The sequence below is a fragment of the Hippichthys cyanospilos genome, chromosome 11 (genome assembly GCF_059441005.1).
Source record: "Hippichthys cyanospilos isolate Australia breed blue-spotted pipefish chromosome 11, RoL_Hcya_1.0, whole genome shotgun sequence".
Lineage (NCBI taxonomy): Eukaryota > Metazoa > Chordata > Actinopteri > Syngnathiformes > Syngnathidae > Hippichthys > Hippichthys cyanospilos.
In genome coordinates, this window is record NC_142379.1 from 6,909,114 (window position 1) to 6,928,334 (window position 19,221).

The 19,221-nt window shown below is 39.2% G+C and overlaps 3 protein-coding genes across 3 annotated transcripts; 2 read left to right on the top strand and 1 right to left on the bottom strand.

Moving 5' to 3' along the window:
- The first annotated feature begins 1,134 nt into the window (after positions 1 to 1,134).
- scg2a (secretogranin II a) lies at positions 1,135 to 5,881 on the top strand. Its single transcript, XM_088427971.1, has 2 exons — positions 1,135 to 1,247; positions 3,139 to 5,881. Exon 2 carries the CDS (start codon positions 3,147 to 3,149, stop codon positions 4,911 to 4,913), a length of 1,767 nt encoding a protein of 588 aa, XP_088284097.1. The 5' UTR covers positions 1,135 to 1,247; positions 3,139 to 3,146; the 3' UTR covers positions 4,914 to 5,881.
- A 77-nt stretch (positions 5,882 to 5,958) lies between these two features.
- ap1s3a (adaptor related protein complex 1 subunit sigma 3a) lies at positions 5,959 to 12,197 on the bottom strand. Its single transcript, XM_088427972.1, has 5 exons — positions 12,094 to 12,197; positions 10,191 to 10,369; positions 8,086 to 8,194; positions 7,037 to 7,174; positions 5,959 to 6,941 (listed from the first exon to the last, which is right to left on the bottom strand). The coding sequence occupies exons 1-5, from the start codon at positions 12,094 to 12,096 to the stop codon at positions 6,906 to 6,908; spliced, it is 465 nt and encodes a 154-aa protein (XP_088284098.1). The 5' UTR covers positions 12,097 to 12,197; the 3' UTR covers positions 5,959 to 6,905.
- A 1,055-nt stretch (positions 12,198 to 13,252) lies between these two features.
- dhrs12la (dehydrogenase/reductase 12-like a) lies at positions 13,253 to 19,177 on the top strand. The gene is made up of 10 exons (XM_088427389.1): positions 13,253 to 13,382; positions 14,974 to 15,107; positions 15,528 to 15,610; positions 15,697 to 15,792; positions 15,905 to 15,986; positions 16,054 to 16,115; positions 16,371 to 16,475; positions 16,662 to 16,752; positions 18,041 to 18,178; positions 18,459 to 19,177. Exons 1-10 carry the CDS (start codon positions 13,327 to 13,329, stop codon positions 18,572 to 18,574), a joined length of 963 nt encoding a protein of 320 aa, XP_088283515.1. The 5' UTR covers positions 13,253 to 13,326; the 3' UTR covers positions 18,575 to 19,177.
- The last annotated feature ends 44 nt before the right edge of the window (positions 19,178 to 19,221 follow it).

The following is a 19,221-nucleotide window of genomic DNA, read 5'->3' on the forward strand; positions in this document are numbered from 1 at the left end:
ATTAATAAAGGTCTGTAATTAATTGATCAATTTATCCTTTTTGATCTCAGTATTAAAGCTGGTGTGTGTGTGTTTTGTTTTTCAGAGCCCTCATGATCTACAATTATATCCAACCTATGACGGCTGACGTCAACGGATGTCTGCTAATTTAATAAGGACACATTGATTCTGAGAGCCGGCCAAAATACTTGCGCTTGCTGTTAGTGAGCATTTGCGAGGAGGAATATAAACGAGAAATTCGGAACGAATCCTTTTCATCTATTTTTGTAATCCAGCTGTGAATCTTAAATGAAATAAGCTTGCATAAAAAATGAGACAAGCGGGCCACTGGGGCTCAGCCAGCGCTCACATCAAAGGCAGTGAGGAGGCGAATTTATGAATGAAAGTGTAAGCGACTCGCAGTGATCCATAACAGAAAAGACTTGACAAGCTGCCAGAAATAGAGGCCACAGTGTGTGTGCGTGCTTACAAGTAAAGGGCTCTCTCTCGCTATTTTTTTTTTTCTACACACACACTGCAGTCCCCCATCGCCCCCCGCCCATCTGCTTCTTTGGTGGAGTCGGAACATGAGTCATCGCTGGACTTTTAACTGCGTCTGTCCCTCACTGCTGCAGCAGATCTCAGGCACATGTCAATGGCATCGGCATTTTGCATAAAAAAAAAAAAATCAACGCAAAAAGAAGCGCTGAAAGGTCACAAACCTCTGCCATGGCTTAACCTTGAAAGTTTAAATGTTTCAACCAAATCCCAGTCATATTGTAGACATAAATAGGAAAAACTAACAAAAAAAAACAAAACTGTAGGTGTCTGGACATGTGCACTATTCGTAAGGTAAACAAAGTGTTTTTAACTCATTTAAAATAAATACACACTTAAAAAACACACACAATATAAAAAGAGGTATGATTGACTTTTTCCTCCTTTTAGAATTGTTTCAAAATGACAAAATTTACCCTGACATTACAGCTTCGAAGACAATATTGATCCTTAAGTACAATAACACAATCTATGCGTTTTTAGTATTGGCCCCGATTTCAAAAATAGAAGCAATTTGATTTTGCAGATATAAAAAAAAAAAAAGTGACTGTGTGTGTATGTGCGTGCTGCCTGCCTTCTGTGACGTTTAAGTCACGTGGTTTGCGTCTCATAGCATGTGGAGCTGTCCGCGGTGCTGAGCGCGCACACGCTGGAGACAGAGATGCTCACACCACTCAACAAGACCGTCCAAGCAAACTAAGTCCAAAAAGGTAAGAATTTCAAGTTGGTTCATGACATTGATGAGCCCACGTATAATTCCCATTGCACTAAGAGAGTGATTTTGAATTATTTTCTATTTTAAGGCTTTTTGCAGGGCGGCTTTTCACCAACCTGATGATATGCCTTTGTTGGCATGCATGCATGTCTTGTTCGATTATATCTTATCATCACCCCTTTTGTTTCTTGTTTACAGCTTCTCCATGCTTGCTCATTTGCATTTCATGCAAAATAGCTCATTCAGATTTTGCCAGTTTTAGAAACCGGTAAAAATGTAAACGCAATATTATTGTCTGTTTATTTGAAATAAGTTATGAATTAAATGCAATTCCATGTCTCTCCTAAACTGGCGCGCCGGACAGAGGGACATTTCACACAGACACATTACTTATTTATTCAAATTGAAATGTGCTGGTAATAGTGAGTGATGATTGCAGTTTAAAAGGTTTTGCGCATAAATGTGGCTTCTGTGGGAACATTAGTCTTACCGGGTTGCCGTGACAACGGGGCCGTGACTCACAGTGAGCATCAATTTAACGACTAATGAGATTTGTAGGGGAGCTGAATGCTGCTATGCTGCTGCAGGATGTGATTCTCAGATAAGAAGCAACAGGCGGCAGCGACAGCATCACTGCAGCGCTAACCAATCTTAAAAAGAACTAACCTCTCGGGCAGCGCATAGAAAAAGAGGAATAGATACCGAAAATATTCTCCGACATTCATTTGGAATTTTCTGCTCACAGTGGCAAACATTAACTACATTACAATGAAACCAAACATTTTTTTGGACTTTCAAGAAAACCGGTCATATTATGACAATATCTTCATGAATAAAAGCTGTATTGAATGTTTTGATGCTGAAATATAATAATGATGCGGCTGAATCATTAAAGGGCTGTCATGATATTTTAAACTTTCCACAGTGATTATATATAAATTACATTTGGGACATTTGCAATTCAATTTCTTATTGAATATGGGCTTTATGCTACAGATATTATGAACCGTGAAATCGAACGTCGTGTATACTGAAGCTGCTGGGTGTTGTTCTTCAAATCCATCCATTCATCCATTATCTTGATAACATTGTCCTCACGAGGCTCATTCAGCACTGGAGACTACCCCAGCCAAGTAAACGAAAGAGCCAAAACAGGCATTTTATTGACATTAAATTGCAAAACATCATCACGACTATCCTTCTCCACCCCCCCCCCCCCGAAAGAGAAAACCTGTCATGCTATCCCCCATGTATCCTGTATCCTGTTTAAAGAACAAAAGAAAAAAAAGCAATATAAATCAACTTTCAACAACTGTTTTTTCTTTTTACAGCATTTATACAGGTTAAAGGTTAGTCTAAAACTGAAAAAAAGAGAAAACTATTTGCAACTTCTACTCAGACTCTAAATATGATTATCTATAAAAGTTGTTCAGGTATATCTAAAACTGTAACCTTTTTAACATAAAAAAATAAACATTCATCAACTTTCAATAATTGTTGACAGCTTTTATACAGGTTAGTCTAAAGCTGAAAAAAGTGCATCCAAGTTCATAAAAAACATTTTTTTAAATTGAAATTACACCTCACATGACACAAACAAGATCCTTTCCCTACAGTCATTTGCGCCCCCTTTGGCATTGTCTCGCACCATGATGCCCATGATTTAAGTAGGCTGTGACCTCTCCCACAGCGGTGCAGACCTCCCACTTACAGATCTGCCAGCCTGTGCTCATTTGCAAAATTGTCAACATTGGCACTAGCCAGGCACAAAAATAAATAGCTCTTCATGTGATTTTGAATATATTGTATTTTTGTCTACCATCATAATGCCTGATTTTGCTCTCAACATCAGTGCTGATTTGCACATCTTGGACTGTTTTCCGCAGGTTTCACAATGCTGTTGTTCACCTGCAACTTCACGAGAGGCAAACCCTCCATCCTCTGTTTGGCCCAGCTTCTCCTGGTCACTCTGTGTCTTCGCTCCAATCATGGGGCTACTCTCCGAGAGCATCGACTACGTGAGAGTGAATCAGACGAGCCCCGCTCACCCAATGCTGACATGATCAAAGCCTTGGAGTATATTGAAAGCCTTCGTCAGAGAACTGACTCACAGGATAAGCCGCTCGTCCCCACAGGTAACGACGGTCACTATTTGGGGGATGCGCAGAAAACAGGCGCCAGGCTGAGATTGGCTCCCAACCCGACGCGGGCTAAAAATGATGACGATGGAGACGCAGCGGACGAGGAGAGGAATGAGGATAAGAGCGAGGAGCTGCTCCAGGCCGTGCTCAGCACGCTACAGCAGACTGAGAAAGCCTCCGAGCCGAGGCCGCAGAAACAACAGGGCATCATGCCTCACAAGAAGATGCCCCTGATGTTTGAGGACGACGAAGAAGGTGAGGGCGATGAAGAAGAGGAGGAGGAAGACGATGATCGCGAGAGCCCCTTCAAACGCACCAATGAGAACGTTGAGGAGAAGTACACACCTCAAAACCTTGCAACGCTGCAGTCAGTCTTTGATGAACTGGACAAGTTCACCAATGAGAAGACAGCACACAAGCGAGAGGAAGAAGAGGAGGATGCTGAGGAGGAAGAGAACGAAGAAGGGGAAGATCTGTTCAATCTAAGAAACGTTGTATACGACAACGACGGCGAGGACCTTACCGACTGGGGGCCTGTGGAAGAGCAAGGTGAGGAAGAGGAGGAAGAAGAGGAGGAAAAACACCAGCTGGACCGAAGCCTCGATTATATCGACGATGAAGAAGATCAAGACGAGGATGAGGACGAAAGGTACCCGGTTAGGAGGTCGGATGATCCAAACCAGGTTGACTACTACCTTCTTAAGGTTCTGGAAAAAACAGAGGAGGAGGAGCAGAAGCGAGCAATCGAGGAAAAGGAGAACCGAAGGGCAGAGAGGAGAGTATCTCAGTACAGAGATAACATCGACCCACGAGTTATCTATCAGCTCATTCAAATCTCCCAGAAATACCAAATTCCACCCGAGGATCTCCTGGATATGCTCAAGACAGGAGAAACGAGCAGTCAAAGAACGACACAAGACAGCAGAGACAAAAATAAACCCTGGAAGACATCCCCAAAGAAGATCTACAAGATTCCTCAAACTAAATTTTACAACACACGCTTTCCTGCCAGGAAGAGCAGCCCCAAAAACATGCAGAGGGAAGCCATCCTCAACCTCCTCGGATTGGGCAACACGCAGAACCGAGATCCCGTCAGGAAGCCGTACAGAAGCCCTGCGTCACGATTTCACGCTCTGACAGCGGGGCGCGCGGGGGACGCCGCTCCCACGCAGCGACGTTTCCCTCCCGGCAAATCAAAGGACTATGACGACACAGGAGACGGCGAGCTGGCGGCGTATCTGGCGGCTCAGATGCTGGGGCGCTATCCCGGGCCCGCGTACCGCTACGGCAAGGTTGGCCAAAAGCGGGATGAGGCGGGATCCTTCGAACAGGCCATGCAGGATTATTTGGATCAAATGGACTCGGATAAAGAGCCCAATGAAAAGAGACAGTCTGAGGACGGCGAGCGAGCCGGCAACATGCAAAGCTTTGATAACGAGGCCCTGATGAAACTGATGAGTTACTTCAACCCCGAAAGGGAGGACAGTGAGGTCGAAGCTAAACCCGGCGACGGCATATAAATCGCGGGGCCGATATATGTAGTACACAAGTGCATTTCAATAAAATACAATATCATTGATTTTCTTTATTCTCTTCCATTCGTTCAATTGAAAAAGTGAAAAAAGCAAAACTTATATGCATAGATCATTATTTCAAGTAGTACTCCAAGTATTGCCTGTTAAAAACGGTCTTTTTCTTCAAAGTTGTAGGCTCGTCTCCTGTCTTTTTGCTGGGTCGTTCCCCCTTAACAAAATTAATTTTCTAAAGACGTCTTAATCATTTTGCGATATTTTGTGGGTAAAATTTTGGCTCTCAAGTGACCAAAATGGATCGAAGAGAATCCGGTCAGTATTAAAAAACATTTTACTTCAAAATAAGATATCTTTCAGATTCGGATTTTACAAAAAACGGAAATCATTATTTTTACTGTGGCCCAGTCCCAGTAGAGTCTCGGACCAGTACTGGGCCACAGACCAGTGTTTGGTGACCCCTATTCTCAATTATTAATTTCGGGGAAGCGCATTTCGGGGCTTTCTTAAGTTTAAGCTGCAATAATCACCAAAATGATTATGAGCTACTTCACTCTGTATTTATTGGATTTCTTGGAAACAATTCTAGAAAATTCCCATTTATTGAAATGCACCTGTATTTACATGTATATATCATTATGATGGTGAAGATGGACAGAGAGAAAAATTCAATATTTTCCAAAATATAAACATGCAGTCAACTGTGGTTCCTCTGTACGTTTACTGAGTGTCTTATTTATTAGCAGAAATATGAGTGTTCCGACAATAATTTGAGTTAGTTAGCTCAACATCCCGCACATGTGACTCACCAGCCTTGACACACACGCACGCACATGTACACACAAAAAAAAACACACATATCAGTGTTGGACCCCTTAGATTCACTTGTGTTTGTTGGTGATTCTTTCTTAAATGTGGGCATATGTGACATACTTGAGGTTAATAAAGCATTGACTTTATTTTTTCCTTACTGACCCCTGGTCTTTTTTTCTCTCAGTGACAACATGAGTATTTTTTTAAATCAACAAACAATAAAAACGCTTTGAGAAAGTTTTATTCTGAGAAGCTGAGATGTATCGATACATCGAAAACTAATTGTTATTACTAATACTAATTGTGCACAATACACTGGAATTCATTCATATAAGACGTGGAAGGCACCTGTGAATGCAATATTTACTGCATTGTATTGCTTTGATAAAATTTCACCCTTGTGCAGCATTTTGACCATCTTTTTTTACATATAATTCTTGCAGTATCTTAACCAAGGGATGGCACACTCTTGTCAATTTGATATTTATGTGGTCATGCCATGTTGAAATTTGACCATCTGGGTGAAATTTCAGCTTCCTGGTATCTTCTTGCAGTACCTTCCTTTTGATGTAAATACCTTTGATGTAAAATTCAAAGGACCCGGAAAAAATACCACACAAGGGTTAACATCTAACCATTTTTCACATTAGTGACTTGATTGGATCGTGCATGATTTGGAGCTTATCGCAGCTGACTTGGTACAAGACAACAAATCACAAGGAACATTCACACTTAATTTCATACCTGTGTTTAGGAGTCTTCAATTAACATTGGAATGAAGCTGGGCTGCGTAAGAGCCTGAAAACTTTGCAGACGAAGCCCAAAGGTGAGCCAGAACCTCAGAAGTCCGAGAAGGGAGTGAAAACCATTTGACATTAACAATATTGTATGCTTATTATTGAATATGCCAATCAGAAAGTACAATAAGGAAATCACAATTTGTAAAGATACTATTGCTTTTCTTTTCTCCAGTAAAAGAAACTTTCTAAATATAGTCACATTTTGAAGCTAAATGGGTGATATTTCAAACAGGAAACTTGAATTTACTCATATTTTTAAGCAACTTAATGTATAATATTCTTCATAATTTAGGACAAAGTAAAAATATTGCACAAATCTAAACCTTTTAGTTTATATCTTGAGATGAGAGATGTTCTGTCTTAATCCGTCTCAATAAGAAGGTTTGCTCATATATTCCTCCATTGTCTGCAATCACAAAAAAAAAAGTTATATTGAAGGTTGACATGAGTCACTTTTGTCCAAAGCTACGTTTTAGAGGGAGTGTGAAAGCTTTACTGCACCTCTTGGAGAGCATCAGCCTCCTGCAGAGCGACACCCACATCCACTTTGGAGGTTTCTAGCACTTCTCCTCCCACCAAGAACTCATCCAAGATGAAATAAGCCTTTTCAAAATTGAAAATAATATCCAGCTCACACACCTAGTGATGGGGCAAACACAGTGTGCCACATACCGGACTGTAAGAGAAGTAGGATGAAACCGTAAACAATGCCGAACAAATTGCACCAAAAGGGACTGAGAGGTTTATTCCACAATTGCCCTAAATTAGGCGTAATGATTCAACACAAAGTCCGGTTACTTTTCTTTTTTTTAACAATACAGTTTGAATCAATACAATAAATACAATTTTAGTACTACATTTTGATATAATATGTTGAAGCAGTGACAATGGCTTTTTGCTAAATAAACAAATAAGAATGGAACAACACCAAATAAACTGACTTTTTCAACTGGATTTTTAACTATTAAACTTGTGTTTTTGCTTTCCATTAAACTGAAGAAAGAATTTTTGTAAATTGTCCATACATATACTATTCTATCCCTTTTCTAGGCTTTGTTTTTGCCATGTGAATTGTAATTGCAATAAAACATGGATTAGCTTCTTTTTTTTCAGGCACTTTGATACACTTACTAATTTTTTTCTTTTTCAGTTTTAGACTAATCTGTAACCTGTTAAAGGCTGTTTACAAAGAAGTTAACAGTGATAAAAAATGATTTATACATTGTTATTTTTTCTTTTGTCCATACTAAAAATGATAACAGTTTTAGGTAGACTCAACATTTTTTTTTAGATAGTAACCTTCTTTCTTGGCATGGCGAGTGGGGGGGCATGAAAGGTTTATATATATATATATATATATGTGTGTGTGTGCGTGTGTGTGTGTGTGTGTGTGTGTGTGTGTGTGTGTATGTATGTATGTATGTACTGCATATAAAACCTTTTTAATATACTGTTCAATTCCAAGGTGTAACAATAGAACAGATACGTTCCACATGGACATTTTATCCCTGTAATGACATGGGTAGGATTTTTTTTTCATCTCTACTTACATTGCCAAAGTATTTATCCAGCAGTTCAACATATCTGTGCAGCACCTCGAGGCTCAACAGCTCATTATCTTGCTCCTCCAGACCAGCGCAGAAATATAGGCTGGCATACCTGCAGTGGAGGATATCGCTGTGAATATATTGGCACAATTGTGAAAAGAACACGTTTTCATATGCTAACTGTGAAATATGACTTGAAAATGTTGCCTATTTTAAGACAGAGAATATTTTTGTACCACTGGATGAATTTAACACCTTATGAATTTTTTGAAGAACTCTATAACATAAACGGGATGCAAAACAACAACATTACACAACGTAAACATTGGATTTTCTTTCCTCGGCAAAGCATAAAAAGTGATGCAAAATTATAAGCTTTAGGCTTCTATTTTACTCAATAGCGCACCTGTGGAAGGATGCAATCTGATCCTGATTTTACTTGCCCTGTGAGATCAAGACGTCATTATGATAGCCAACCATGCAGTCAGCTAGCTGTAGGCATTGCTTTTCAAATATTTTTGCAAAGCCTTCCTTTTTAACATTATTTATATACATATTTTATTTTTAACATTAACTAAAGAAAAAAGTAGTACAAATCAACTTCCAACAACTATTAAATACTTTTTTTACAATGTTTATAATGATTACAGGTTAGTCTAAAACTGAAAAAAATAACCAAGTGTGTCAATGTGCCTGAAAATTAAAAAAAAAAAAAAAAAAAGCCCCCACCCCTCTAGCATCATCTTGTCCCACTATTTGAGAATGGCTGCTTTAAGCAACTGATTCCTTTTTACCTTTGCTGGTTAATCACTACAGCCAGCGGCATCATTATTGCATTATTATGTATCCTAACAATATCTCTATATTTGGCAGTGAAGAAACGAATTTAGTATTATCCTAGTCGGAAAGTCTGACTATCAGCTATTGTAAAGATTCCGACAACAAAAGTCCACAAACAACAAAGGACTTTTCATGCAGCTTGTACAAACATTTGTACTTGTGTGACTGTGAACACAATACAGACAGAGCATCATTGTTGTACTAGTGACCAACATTATATCCAACAACTATTAGCAATTTTACACACCGTTATAGGCAGTCATATTTAACAGCACCGATCCAACACTTACAGTATTGAGATGTAGGGTACAATGCTATGCAGGTGTGCGTTTTTATAACAATTCCTGGGACATATGATATCATTTATTGGTGCAGTGGGGAGTTGGGGTGAGGGGGGTTATGAAAAATAATTGAGAATCCTTGCCATAGAGATAGATAACCATGAGAGGAAGCGGTCAGGTGGTTGAAGAAATGCAGACTTATCTGCCTTCTTCAAACCTGATGACTTCCATTCATTTGTATTCATTTAACTCATTTTGACAGGGATATCTTTGGTATAAACATCAAATATTTGCAGGTATGATACCAGATGTTGGCAATTTTATAATTGGGGATTTCATGACATATTAATTATGAGACCAAATACTTTTTGTTTATGGGAGATGAAATGAAATGATATCAAATATTCTTTTTTTCCTTCAATTATATTGTTGGATGCTGGAAAATCTATTCTGTGTAATTTCAATATTTTACAATAAATATTTGATTTCTTTTCAACGTTTAAATACGGACCATTTTTTTAATTTTAGGTACATATTACATATCCAAACAAAGAGGAATCAGTGTCTTATTCCTCATGCACCTCAACGCATGTCACTCACCTCACTTCAAAAATGCAACAGTTTGGCCAAAATATTCCCTGAAAAGAGAGGCCTTGAAAAAAAAAATCCACGTATCATATTGCTAACAAATAGTTACAGTATTGGTATCATGTTGATATAACTCTTGAAGAAACTGCTATTTAAATACAAACAGGGGAGCAGCACAAGTAGACAGACAATACAACAATGCTTATTGCATTATATTCTAGCCTCTGCAAAAAAAAATGAATATGACTTAAATTTACAAAATCAGTTGTTAATTTCTTCATTGTGTGTCTTTATTTGTACTATACTTTCTCTCTTTCCTCCAGGTAGCCACAGTGTATGCGTGTGCACCATGTGAGGGGGAAAGAACAGAGACAGTACGACGTTTTTATGCACACGAACCTCTTATAGACAATCTTGAGGTCTTTCCAATCCAGAAAGTTGCACGAGCGTGGCGCACGAGCCAACACGATCATCATCATGTCCCGGATCACCTTCCTCTTCTCTCGATCTGTTAACGGCGTGAACCACTTTTGCAGGCGTAGCTTTCCCTGCTTGCTGAACAGCAGCAAGAAGTGAATCTAGCGTGGGCATAAAAGAGAACAAAAAGTTCAAACACGGACTCATCAGAGATTATAATTAAGCACGGCTGAGTTAAACAGTAGCCTGCTGTGATTCAGTTAAAGTATATGAATCACAAACTGGTTAATATTGGACATCTTGCGCCATTTTTTTTTTCATTATGAAAGCATCAATTTGTGTGTATGATATTTTACATGACCGATCAAGTGTGCATCAAGAGTCTGCATCAGTCTGTCAAGGTGAGCGGCTGAGCCAAATGAAGATGATTTTATTCTTGGTTGGGCCACTCCACATCGAGAGGAGCCGGATGAGGCTATCAAATTAGAATTCCTCCTAGATGTGTCCCTGATGAAACGTTCCGGTAATGTTCCAGCAGGAGCTCTCAAGAACATTCCAGGACATGCTGCAGAGACGAATGGATGGATGGATGGATGGATGGATGGATGGATGGATGGATGGATGGATGGATGGATGGATGGAGTTCATGATTGGATCTATGGACGATCTAAGGACTGGTGACTGTATGGATCTGATGGATGGATGGATGGATGGATCTGATGGTCAGATTGATGGATGATCTAAGGACAGGTGGATCTATGGATGGATGGATGGATCTATGGATAATGCATCTATGGATCTGATAGATGATCTAAGAATGGGCGAATTTATGGATCCGATGGATGGATGGCTCATAGACCTATGGATCTAATGTATGTATGTATCTTTGGATCTATGGATGATGCGTCTAGGGATCTGAATGATCTAATGAATGATCTGATGAATGATCTAAGAACGAGTGGATCTATGGGTCTATGGATCTGATGGACGATTGGATCATAGATCTATGGATCTAATGGATGGATGGATGGATCTATGGATCTGATGGTTGGATCAATGGATGATCTAAGAACGAGTGGATCTACTTTCAACAAATTCAGTGTTCTAGAGAGAAATGTGCTGCCCTGTGTCAGCAAGATTGACCGCAGTAACCAAAATACACAGTCAGAAACATCCAAGAACGATGCTTCGATATTCTCATTCACCCAGGTCATTTCTTTCTCAGAGCCTTGAATCGATCGTAACTAGACTGCTCTATTTGTCTTGAAGTCATCTTTGTGTCTGACAGTGCTGGATGAATTGAAGAAGCCTTCTCTGATGAATGGCGAGTTGTGATCGATTCAATATCCTGAGAATCCCGACAATGGCTATTTCTTTTATTATGTTTTGTTTCTTATATTAGTTCTCTTAGATAATTTTCTTGCATGAACAGAGGAATACCAAGAATTTTGTGGGACCATTTAGTACAATGCCATAAAATCTAATGATTCCAAAAGACTTATGCAACAAAGTTTTTCATGCTAGCTAGCTTTAGTTGATCTCTGATCTACTAAATGGAAACAGCAGCATTTGGCAATACAGTATAACAATAAATCTGAAGAGTGGTTAAAAGAGGCACTTTGCCCTCAGGTGCATCTGCAAACACTCACCACAAGATAAGCTAGCTTAAGTATTAAAAAAACAAAAGCAACAACCCCAGGTTTCCTTTAAGAGAGTTAATTTAATCACATCTGAAGCTTTTATTGGATCCAAATCTTTCCTGCACAAATAATTGAAACGGAATTTACAATAAGCTGTTGAATTCAGATGACAACAAACCAATTTAACTTTAAAAAAAAACTGAACTGCAGTTGGACACCGAAAGAACCGAGCAGCACACACTCACCATTTTGTTTCAGAGTCTCTCTACGGGAGTAAAAAAAAAAAAAAAAAAAAGGCCTTATGGACAGCAAACGTGTTCCTGCTGTGCTCCAGCTTCGCACATTGTGCATCACACCTTCGACACACCTACACATTTACACACTGAAATACACACACACACACACACACACACACGCATTCAAGAGGGAGCGAAGGAGAGAGCAAGCGAGAGAAAGAGAGAGCATGGAATGGTTGTTGTGAACTGCACTTTCATAGCCTGCTTCAAAAATAATACTGAGCTTGTGTATTTGTCAAAGGTGAGTAGCAACGTGGTACATTTACGAGTAACTTTTGGCAGAAAGTATACATGCTAGAGCAGCTTTTTTAAAACATACTTTAAGGTCCATTGGTTACATTTATTATCTATGTAATTTGCTTGATTGATTGTATATATAAGGGTAATCCAGCCTGCAAGATGACTTTGTGAAGCATTAAAAATGATTAATTAGTTATACATATTTTAAATGTTATTGCTCATTTTAGTTCATCTTGTGTTCTATACAAAATATGTATTTTACGAAATAAATGGGAAAAGGATCACAGAAAATTTCAACTCATTACATGCTATTTTTTTCCCAATAATTTTACAGTTGTTTGCTGCTATTTGAAGGACATCAGGACCAGATTGGCGTGCATAGCAAAAATCTACTGCAGTCCAGCCCAATTAGAGCAGATTTTGCTCCATGTGTTGAAATGAGTCTGACACCCATGCCCAATATGTAAGTGGATGAAAAAGGCAAACCTGTGTTAAAGCTAAGTTAACACCACAGTGTTGATGATATACATGTCGCTAGTGTATACTTTGCAATCCAATAAATCCTGTTTTTTTTATGCTTTTGCCCAAATTGGGTCAAAATTGACACCAAGATATAAACAGGTTATTGACTGTTAAATTTCTTCAATTTTTTTAAACTTAAGAACATATCAGTGTGTTAACCAATGCATCACTCGACACTTTTACTTTTACAAGAGTCTGTTCTTATAATTCAACAAGAATTTTGTGGATTTTTGCAATCTCTGCTGTAAATCTCACTGGAGCAGGTTCGTGAATGTATTGCAGTCCCTCTGCCTGCCACTAGTGGGCCACCAGTGTTGTGGACCCGGTAAACTGCTCTGCTCCACGTGGTGTCCAAGCGCAGCTAAAAAGAGGAGCCAAGAGGGAAAAACGTCCTGATGCTTCCAGACCCAGAGCTCCACCATGTCTCTGTACCGAAACTTGGCCTGGTTCCTCAAGGGGATGACAGAGTTCACCAGGTATTTCCGATGCTCTCTCTCTATATATTTTTCCTTCTTTTTTTTTTCCAGACTGCATTTAAATTGTGTTGCTTTCCTTCTCAATGGTCTGTTTTTATTTTTACATTATTTCTAAATGGTTACACATTACAGTAAAACCAGTCTGGATATGTATGTTTGAATATTGCTGCTGAGGCGAGTTTTATTTCAGTCTGTCATCAGATATGCTTTGATATGCTGCATGATTATGTTAAGGCACTCGAGAAAAATCCCTAATTGTTTCATTTTATATTTATATGTTTTGAATATTAATGCATTTTTGGGATAACAGTAGGTAGAATATAATTTAAAATATGACTTTTTGAGTGATGAATAAGAAGCGGTTTGCATTGCTTTAAGTTTCATGTAAATTAAACTTTGTATATAATTCTAAATCAATTAGTCTTTTAGTTATTGTGCTTCGGCTTTTGTTGAATTAATCTCAATCTTTTTTTTTTTAAATGAGGTATTTTATCATTCTGAAAAAAGTGTGAAAAAAATGCTAAAAAGTTCTAAGAATTTGAGAAAAGCTAAAATAAAATTTAAAAAAAGACTAAGGTATAATATTGTTGGCATGTTTATGATAAAGTACTTTTAATATTCACATTTGGCTTAAATTGCAAGGAACTCATTCACTGCCAATGACGCCTATGGACGTCAAAGATCCATTTTGACACAGCTGGCAGTGATTGTCTTAATAAATCTTATCATTTTAATTCTACTTGTCTCCAGATTATATTGAAGAATAAACTTGCAATAAATAACTGATTCAATTTGCCATGTCAGCATGTTAGCTTATGCTCTGCCAATGACAGCTATATGTGTCAAAAATTCATTTTTGCCAAGCTAGCATTGAATAAGAAATAGAATGCCGTTAAAAAAAAATTTAGAAATGTCCTCTATTCCCATGTTTTTTAAACATTTTTCCACATCTTCTTAATTTGTAGCGCAATATTATGAAATTAAAGCAATTATTTGGTTAAAAACATATAATTATGTTAATGTTTGTTTTTGGCCGGACAACCCATCTGCACATCTTGGTATTTTCCATGTCAGCTTCATGATATCGGTGTTGCTTTCAAGGCTTTCCTCATTAGTGTAGAGTGAGACGGTTTTTCTGACAAGGTGCTTTTGTGATTGTTTCCCTTCTCCCCTTTGTTCTGTGTTGTTGCTTGTCCAACAGAGTGACCCGCTCTGTCCCAGCACTAATAGCTCTCTGCATGACACCACCGAACAGAGCGAGTATTTAGGCTCGGTCTCACTTGCCCTTGTGCAACCTCCCTCAACAATAGCTTCCAGGACAATGGTTACTACACACACGTTCATGCACATACGCCGATCGCGTTGGCGGCCACGCTCCAACTCTTCCTGTCACATCCTGTCACTTCCTTACACTCGCGTGTACAGTAAAGTACAGAGCCAAGTCTACTGTTTGACCCCTATGGCCTGAACGCACCCAAGTTCTCAGCCACATGAGGTCAGCTGAGTTTCAGCGGAAGCTGATTTGGATGTAAATCTTTAGATGTGCGCACAGACTGGCCTCTGAGGCAGAAACATCTTTTATGATTCGCAGGAATGCCTACTTGTCCGCTTCCAAGCGTTTTGCGGAGAAGGACCTGGAGGTGTCTTTGGCAGGACGCTCCTTCATGATAACTGGAGCCAACAGTGGCATCGGGAAAGCCACGGCTATGGCTATCGCTAGGAGAGGTACATGCCACTTTCAGCATTTATTTTATTATACCAGGGAACAATTAGAAAAAATACTTCAGTGATTTAATGCTGATTGAAAGTTAAAATTGGCTTGGTGGTAGTAAGACTGTAGTGAGGAAAGATGAATACAATTGGTATCATCTACAGATGTGGCAAATTGTCTATGTAGTCAATTTGAGACACATAGTGGGAGGTGTGAGAAGCTTCCATTAGGTCAGAACTATAAAGACTTAAGTTATAGTGGTGGCTTTTAGGTGCATGTAGCAAAAATTGCCACTGTTCACATCAATTAGGATCTTCTCACTCACCTATGAACAGACATGGCAATGCCCTGCATTGACTTGATGACTGATCTAAGTGCTCTATAAATACAATTGAATTGAGTTATTTAAAGGTTGAACAAGTGTGTTTCCACAGGTGGAACCATCCACATGGTGTGCAGGAACAAGGACAAAGCTGAGGAAGCCAGGGCTGAACTTGTCAAGGAGACTGGAAATAAAGTACAGTAGAGTGAGAGTTTTTCCTGTCATTCTACGGACAACCGAAGACAGACAAAGCTTGACCCAAAATCCCAATGTCATCATAGGAGATCTACGTGCATATCCTCGATCTATCTGAAACCAAGAAGGTCTGGGAGTTTGCAGAGGCCTTCAAAAGGAAATACAAGTCTTTAAATGTTCTGGTGAGAACATATGATGATGATGGATAATATTTGAATTACCTTGATACTAATTTAATCTTAAGATCACATCATGCCGTGTTACTAGCTCTTTATTGTGATTGATGATGTTTAGATTAATAACGCAGGCGCCATCATGAGTCAGCGGGAAGTGAACGCAGAAGGTCTGGAGAAGGGCTTTGCTACCAATGTCCTCGGTGAGTTTGCATGTCCAAGCAATTGGAAGACAGAGAGTGGAACGCTTCATCTTTGGTTCTTTTGCAGGGGTTTATATTCTCACCAAGAGTCTCATCCCTTTGCTGGAGAAGAGCACGGACCCAAGAGTGGTGAGTCCCAGACAGTTCTGTCAGATTTTTGCAGGATGTTGATTAAAAATATAAGATTTCAGTTTACTGAAGGGAAATTTATGGTGTCAAGATTTGGCATCTGCAACTTCAGCAGGTCGGTCTTGGAAATTAGGTCAAAATGCTCAAACGTGGTCTGATGAGACCTTAGTAGATTGCCAGAGAGCTCTTGAGAATATCTGATAGGGTCATCTAACAGATCCATTGTCATTTGAGGCTTCATTTTTCCTTGTGTAGATCACATTGTCATCTGGGGGGATGTTGGTGCAGAAGCTCAGGATAGGGAACCTGCAATCCGAAAGAGGCCGCTATGACGGTGCCATGGTCTACGCCCAACACAAGGTATGAGCAGCATTGCCAATTAATACTGGCGTTGTCTAATTTTTTTGGTTACCATAAATAGTTCCATTTGAGAGACAGCGGCAGTAATTTCAGATTAAAATTTTGAAAACTACAACCACAATGCCGATCGTGCAACTTCTCAAAGACAGATAAGATATACTCACTGTATGCTCATGTGTGTTGCAGAGGCAGCAGGTGGTGATGACAGAGCAGCTGGCGAAGATTCACCCGAGCATCCACTTCTCTGTCATGCATCCTGGCTGGGTGGACACACCAGGTAGAGCATCACAAGTCATTAAATCAATAGATGGAACATTGTTTATCTATCTATCTATCTATCTATCTATCTATCTATCTATCTATCTATCTATCTATCTATCTATCTATCTATCTATCTATCTATCTATCTATCTATCCATCCATCCATCCATCCATCCATCCATCCATCCATCCATCCATCCATCCATCCATCTATCTATCTATCTATCTATCTATCTATCTATCTATCTATCTATCTATCTATCTATCTATCTGTCCGCCCGTCTGTCTACAAAAAATAAATTAAAAAAAAATTACAATGGAAAAATGAATGTGAAAATAAATAGCATAATAATTTGCAAAAGTAAATAGCAAAATAAATATGATTGTAAATATTGTAGACCTATCAATAAGTAAATAAGCAAAAAAAAAAAAAAGTCAGTGCAAAAATAAATGGAAATAAATGCACAAAGAAATTCATGGAAAGAATGAAATGTTATCAATAGATTACAATACTCTGGGATCTCTTTCATGTTGTAGACCAGTGCTTCTCAAATAGTGGGGCGGGCCCCCCTGGGGGGGACGCAGATGATCCCAGGAAAAAGGCTTTGTTTTTGTCACGTGCAATGTAATTGCCATAAATATATAATTTTTATCATTTTTTTTTTTTTAGTTTCAGGCACTTTAGTGCACTTGCTTCTTTTTTTTCATTTTAGACTAAGCTATAACCCGCATAAACGTGGTAAAAATAATTAACTGTTGTTGAAAGTTGATTTATATTGCATTTTTCAGTTGTTAATGTGAAAAAGGATACGTGTGTAGGTATACTTAAACAATTTTCAGCAATAATAATCTTATTTATATTCAGTGCATCGATGGTGGGGCGCGAAAAGTATTCTCTTTGGTGGGGTGGGGGGGGGGGGGGGCTGGCAAAATATAGTTGAGAAACACTGCTGTAGACAATTCCGAATTCAGACAATTCCCTATTGGGATGTTATTCAATTGAGAAAAATGACAATCACAAAAGATTTCACAACAAATCCTTGTCAACAAATCAGCAAGTAGGCCAAACAGCATCAGTATGACATTATAACCATTGTCTGTTGTTGAAGACATTTGCGGAAAGAGAAAAATATTCTCTCCCTCTATTCAAAGACATATGTGTGGTCTTTCAAAGAGGAGACAAGATCACAGCACCTTCTCGCCACTTGTTTCCACAAAGGATGCTCATTAATTCACAAGTGTATGTTTGAAATAGATTTGCCTGATTACATGTTTACCTCCCCTTGCCATTGTGTTTGTCCCAGCGGTGGCAAACGCCATGCCTGACTTTCATCGCTCAATGAAGGACAGCCTGCGGACCCCGGAGCAGGGCGCGGACACCGTGGTGTGGCTGGCCGTGTCTGAGGCTGCCGCCGCCAACCCCAGCGGACGCTTCTATCAGGGTAACGAGCCGAATTCGGACTTTTTTAGCCATTTTGGGGAGAATGCTAAGCTAGGAGTGCAGTCAAGTTTTTGAAGTTCGACTATGACTTGGTCGCTTATTGCGTCACGCTGCTAGTCAGAATTTCAGTGACGAGTGATTCATCACCGGTCAACTGCTGGCAAAAAAAAAATGTAATTACAGCATCTGTTTTAGTGCATCAATCGAAATACAATAGCAGTTGAATTTGCTCTTTTGCAGAAAAATTTATCGTCCTAAATTTTTTACGTGTGTTCACACAGACCGTAAGACAGTGGCCACCCACCTGCCACTGGCTTGGACTCACAGTTCCCCCCTGGAGGAGCAGAAGCTCATATCAGCACTGGATGACTTGGCCAAGATGTTCCAACCACACTGAGGCCAAAGGAGTGCACACTCACTAGTAACACTTGCTATTACTCACCAATTCTCCGTAGCCTGTAGACATAACCTGTCCCATCCCTGTAGAATACCATTTAAAGATGCCTTACAAGAATAAGCAACTTTAAACATGAATTGCTTTTTAACGACGCAAAAAAACATATTTGGCTTTACTGTTTCGTCATAAAGACTGTTACTACATGAGCGTTTGATATTTTCTGATGTTTTCCATTCACAGGGAGAGCGTTCAGTCTCCCACACATTTTATGCTGTGACTTTTTGAAAGATGTCAATCAGATGGGAATCTGATCAGACCAAAGTCTCAGACATTATTTATTCGCACGGATCCAGCTGTGGGTTCAACCTCATTCTTTTGTCTGTAGTAGTTGATACGCGTAACTAACAGAGGTGTATCGTGTTTGTCGTCTTATTGTGTAACTGGTTGAATTCGAGCTGGAATCAAGTGCTTTCTTTGGCCCTTAAATGCAACACTTCAATGTATGCATTTGTGAATCTTGCTAGCACCTTTGACAACAAGCCTCTTTGCTGAAATGACTTCAATTCATAAATGCATTCTAAAATAAAATGGCAGAAAAAAAGAGTGGTCTGATTTTCAAAATTACTCATCAAAATTATCAAGCAGAC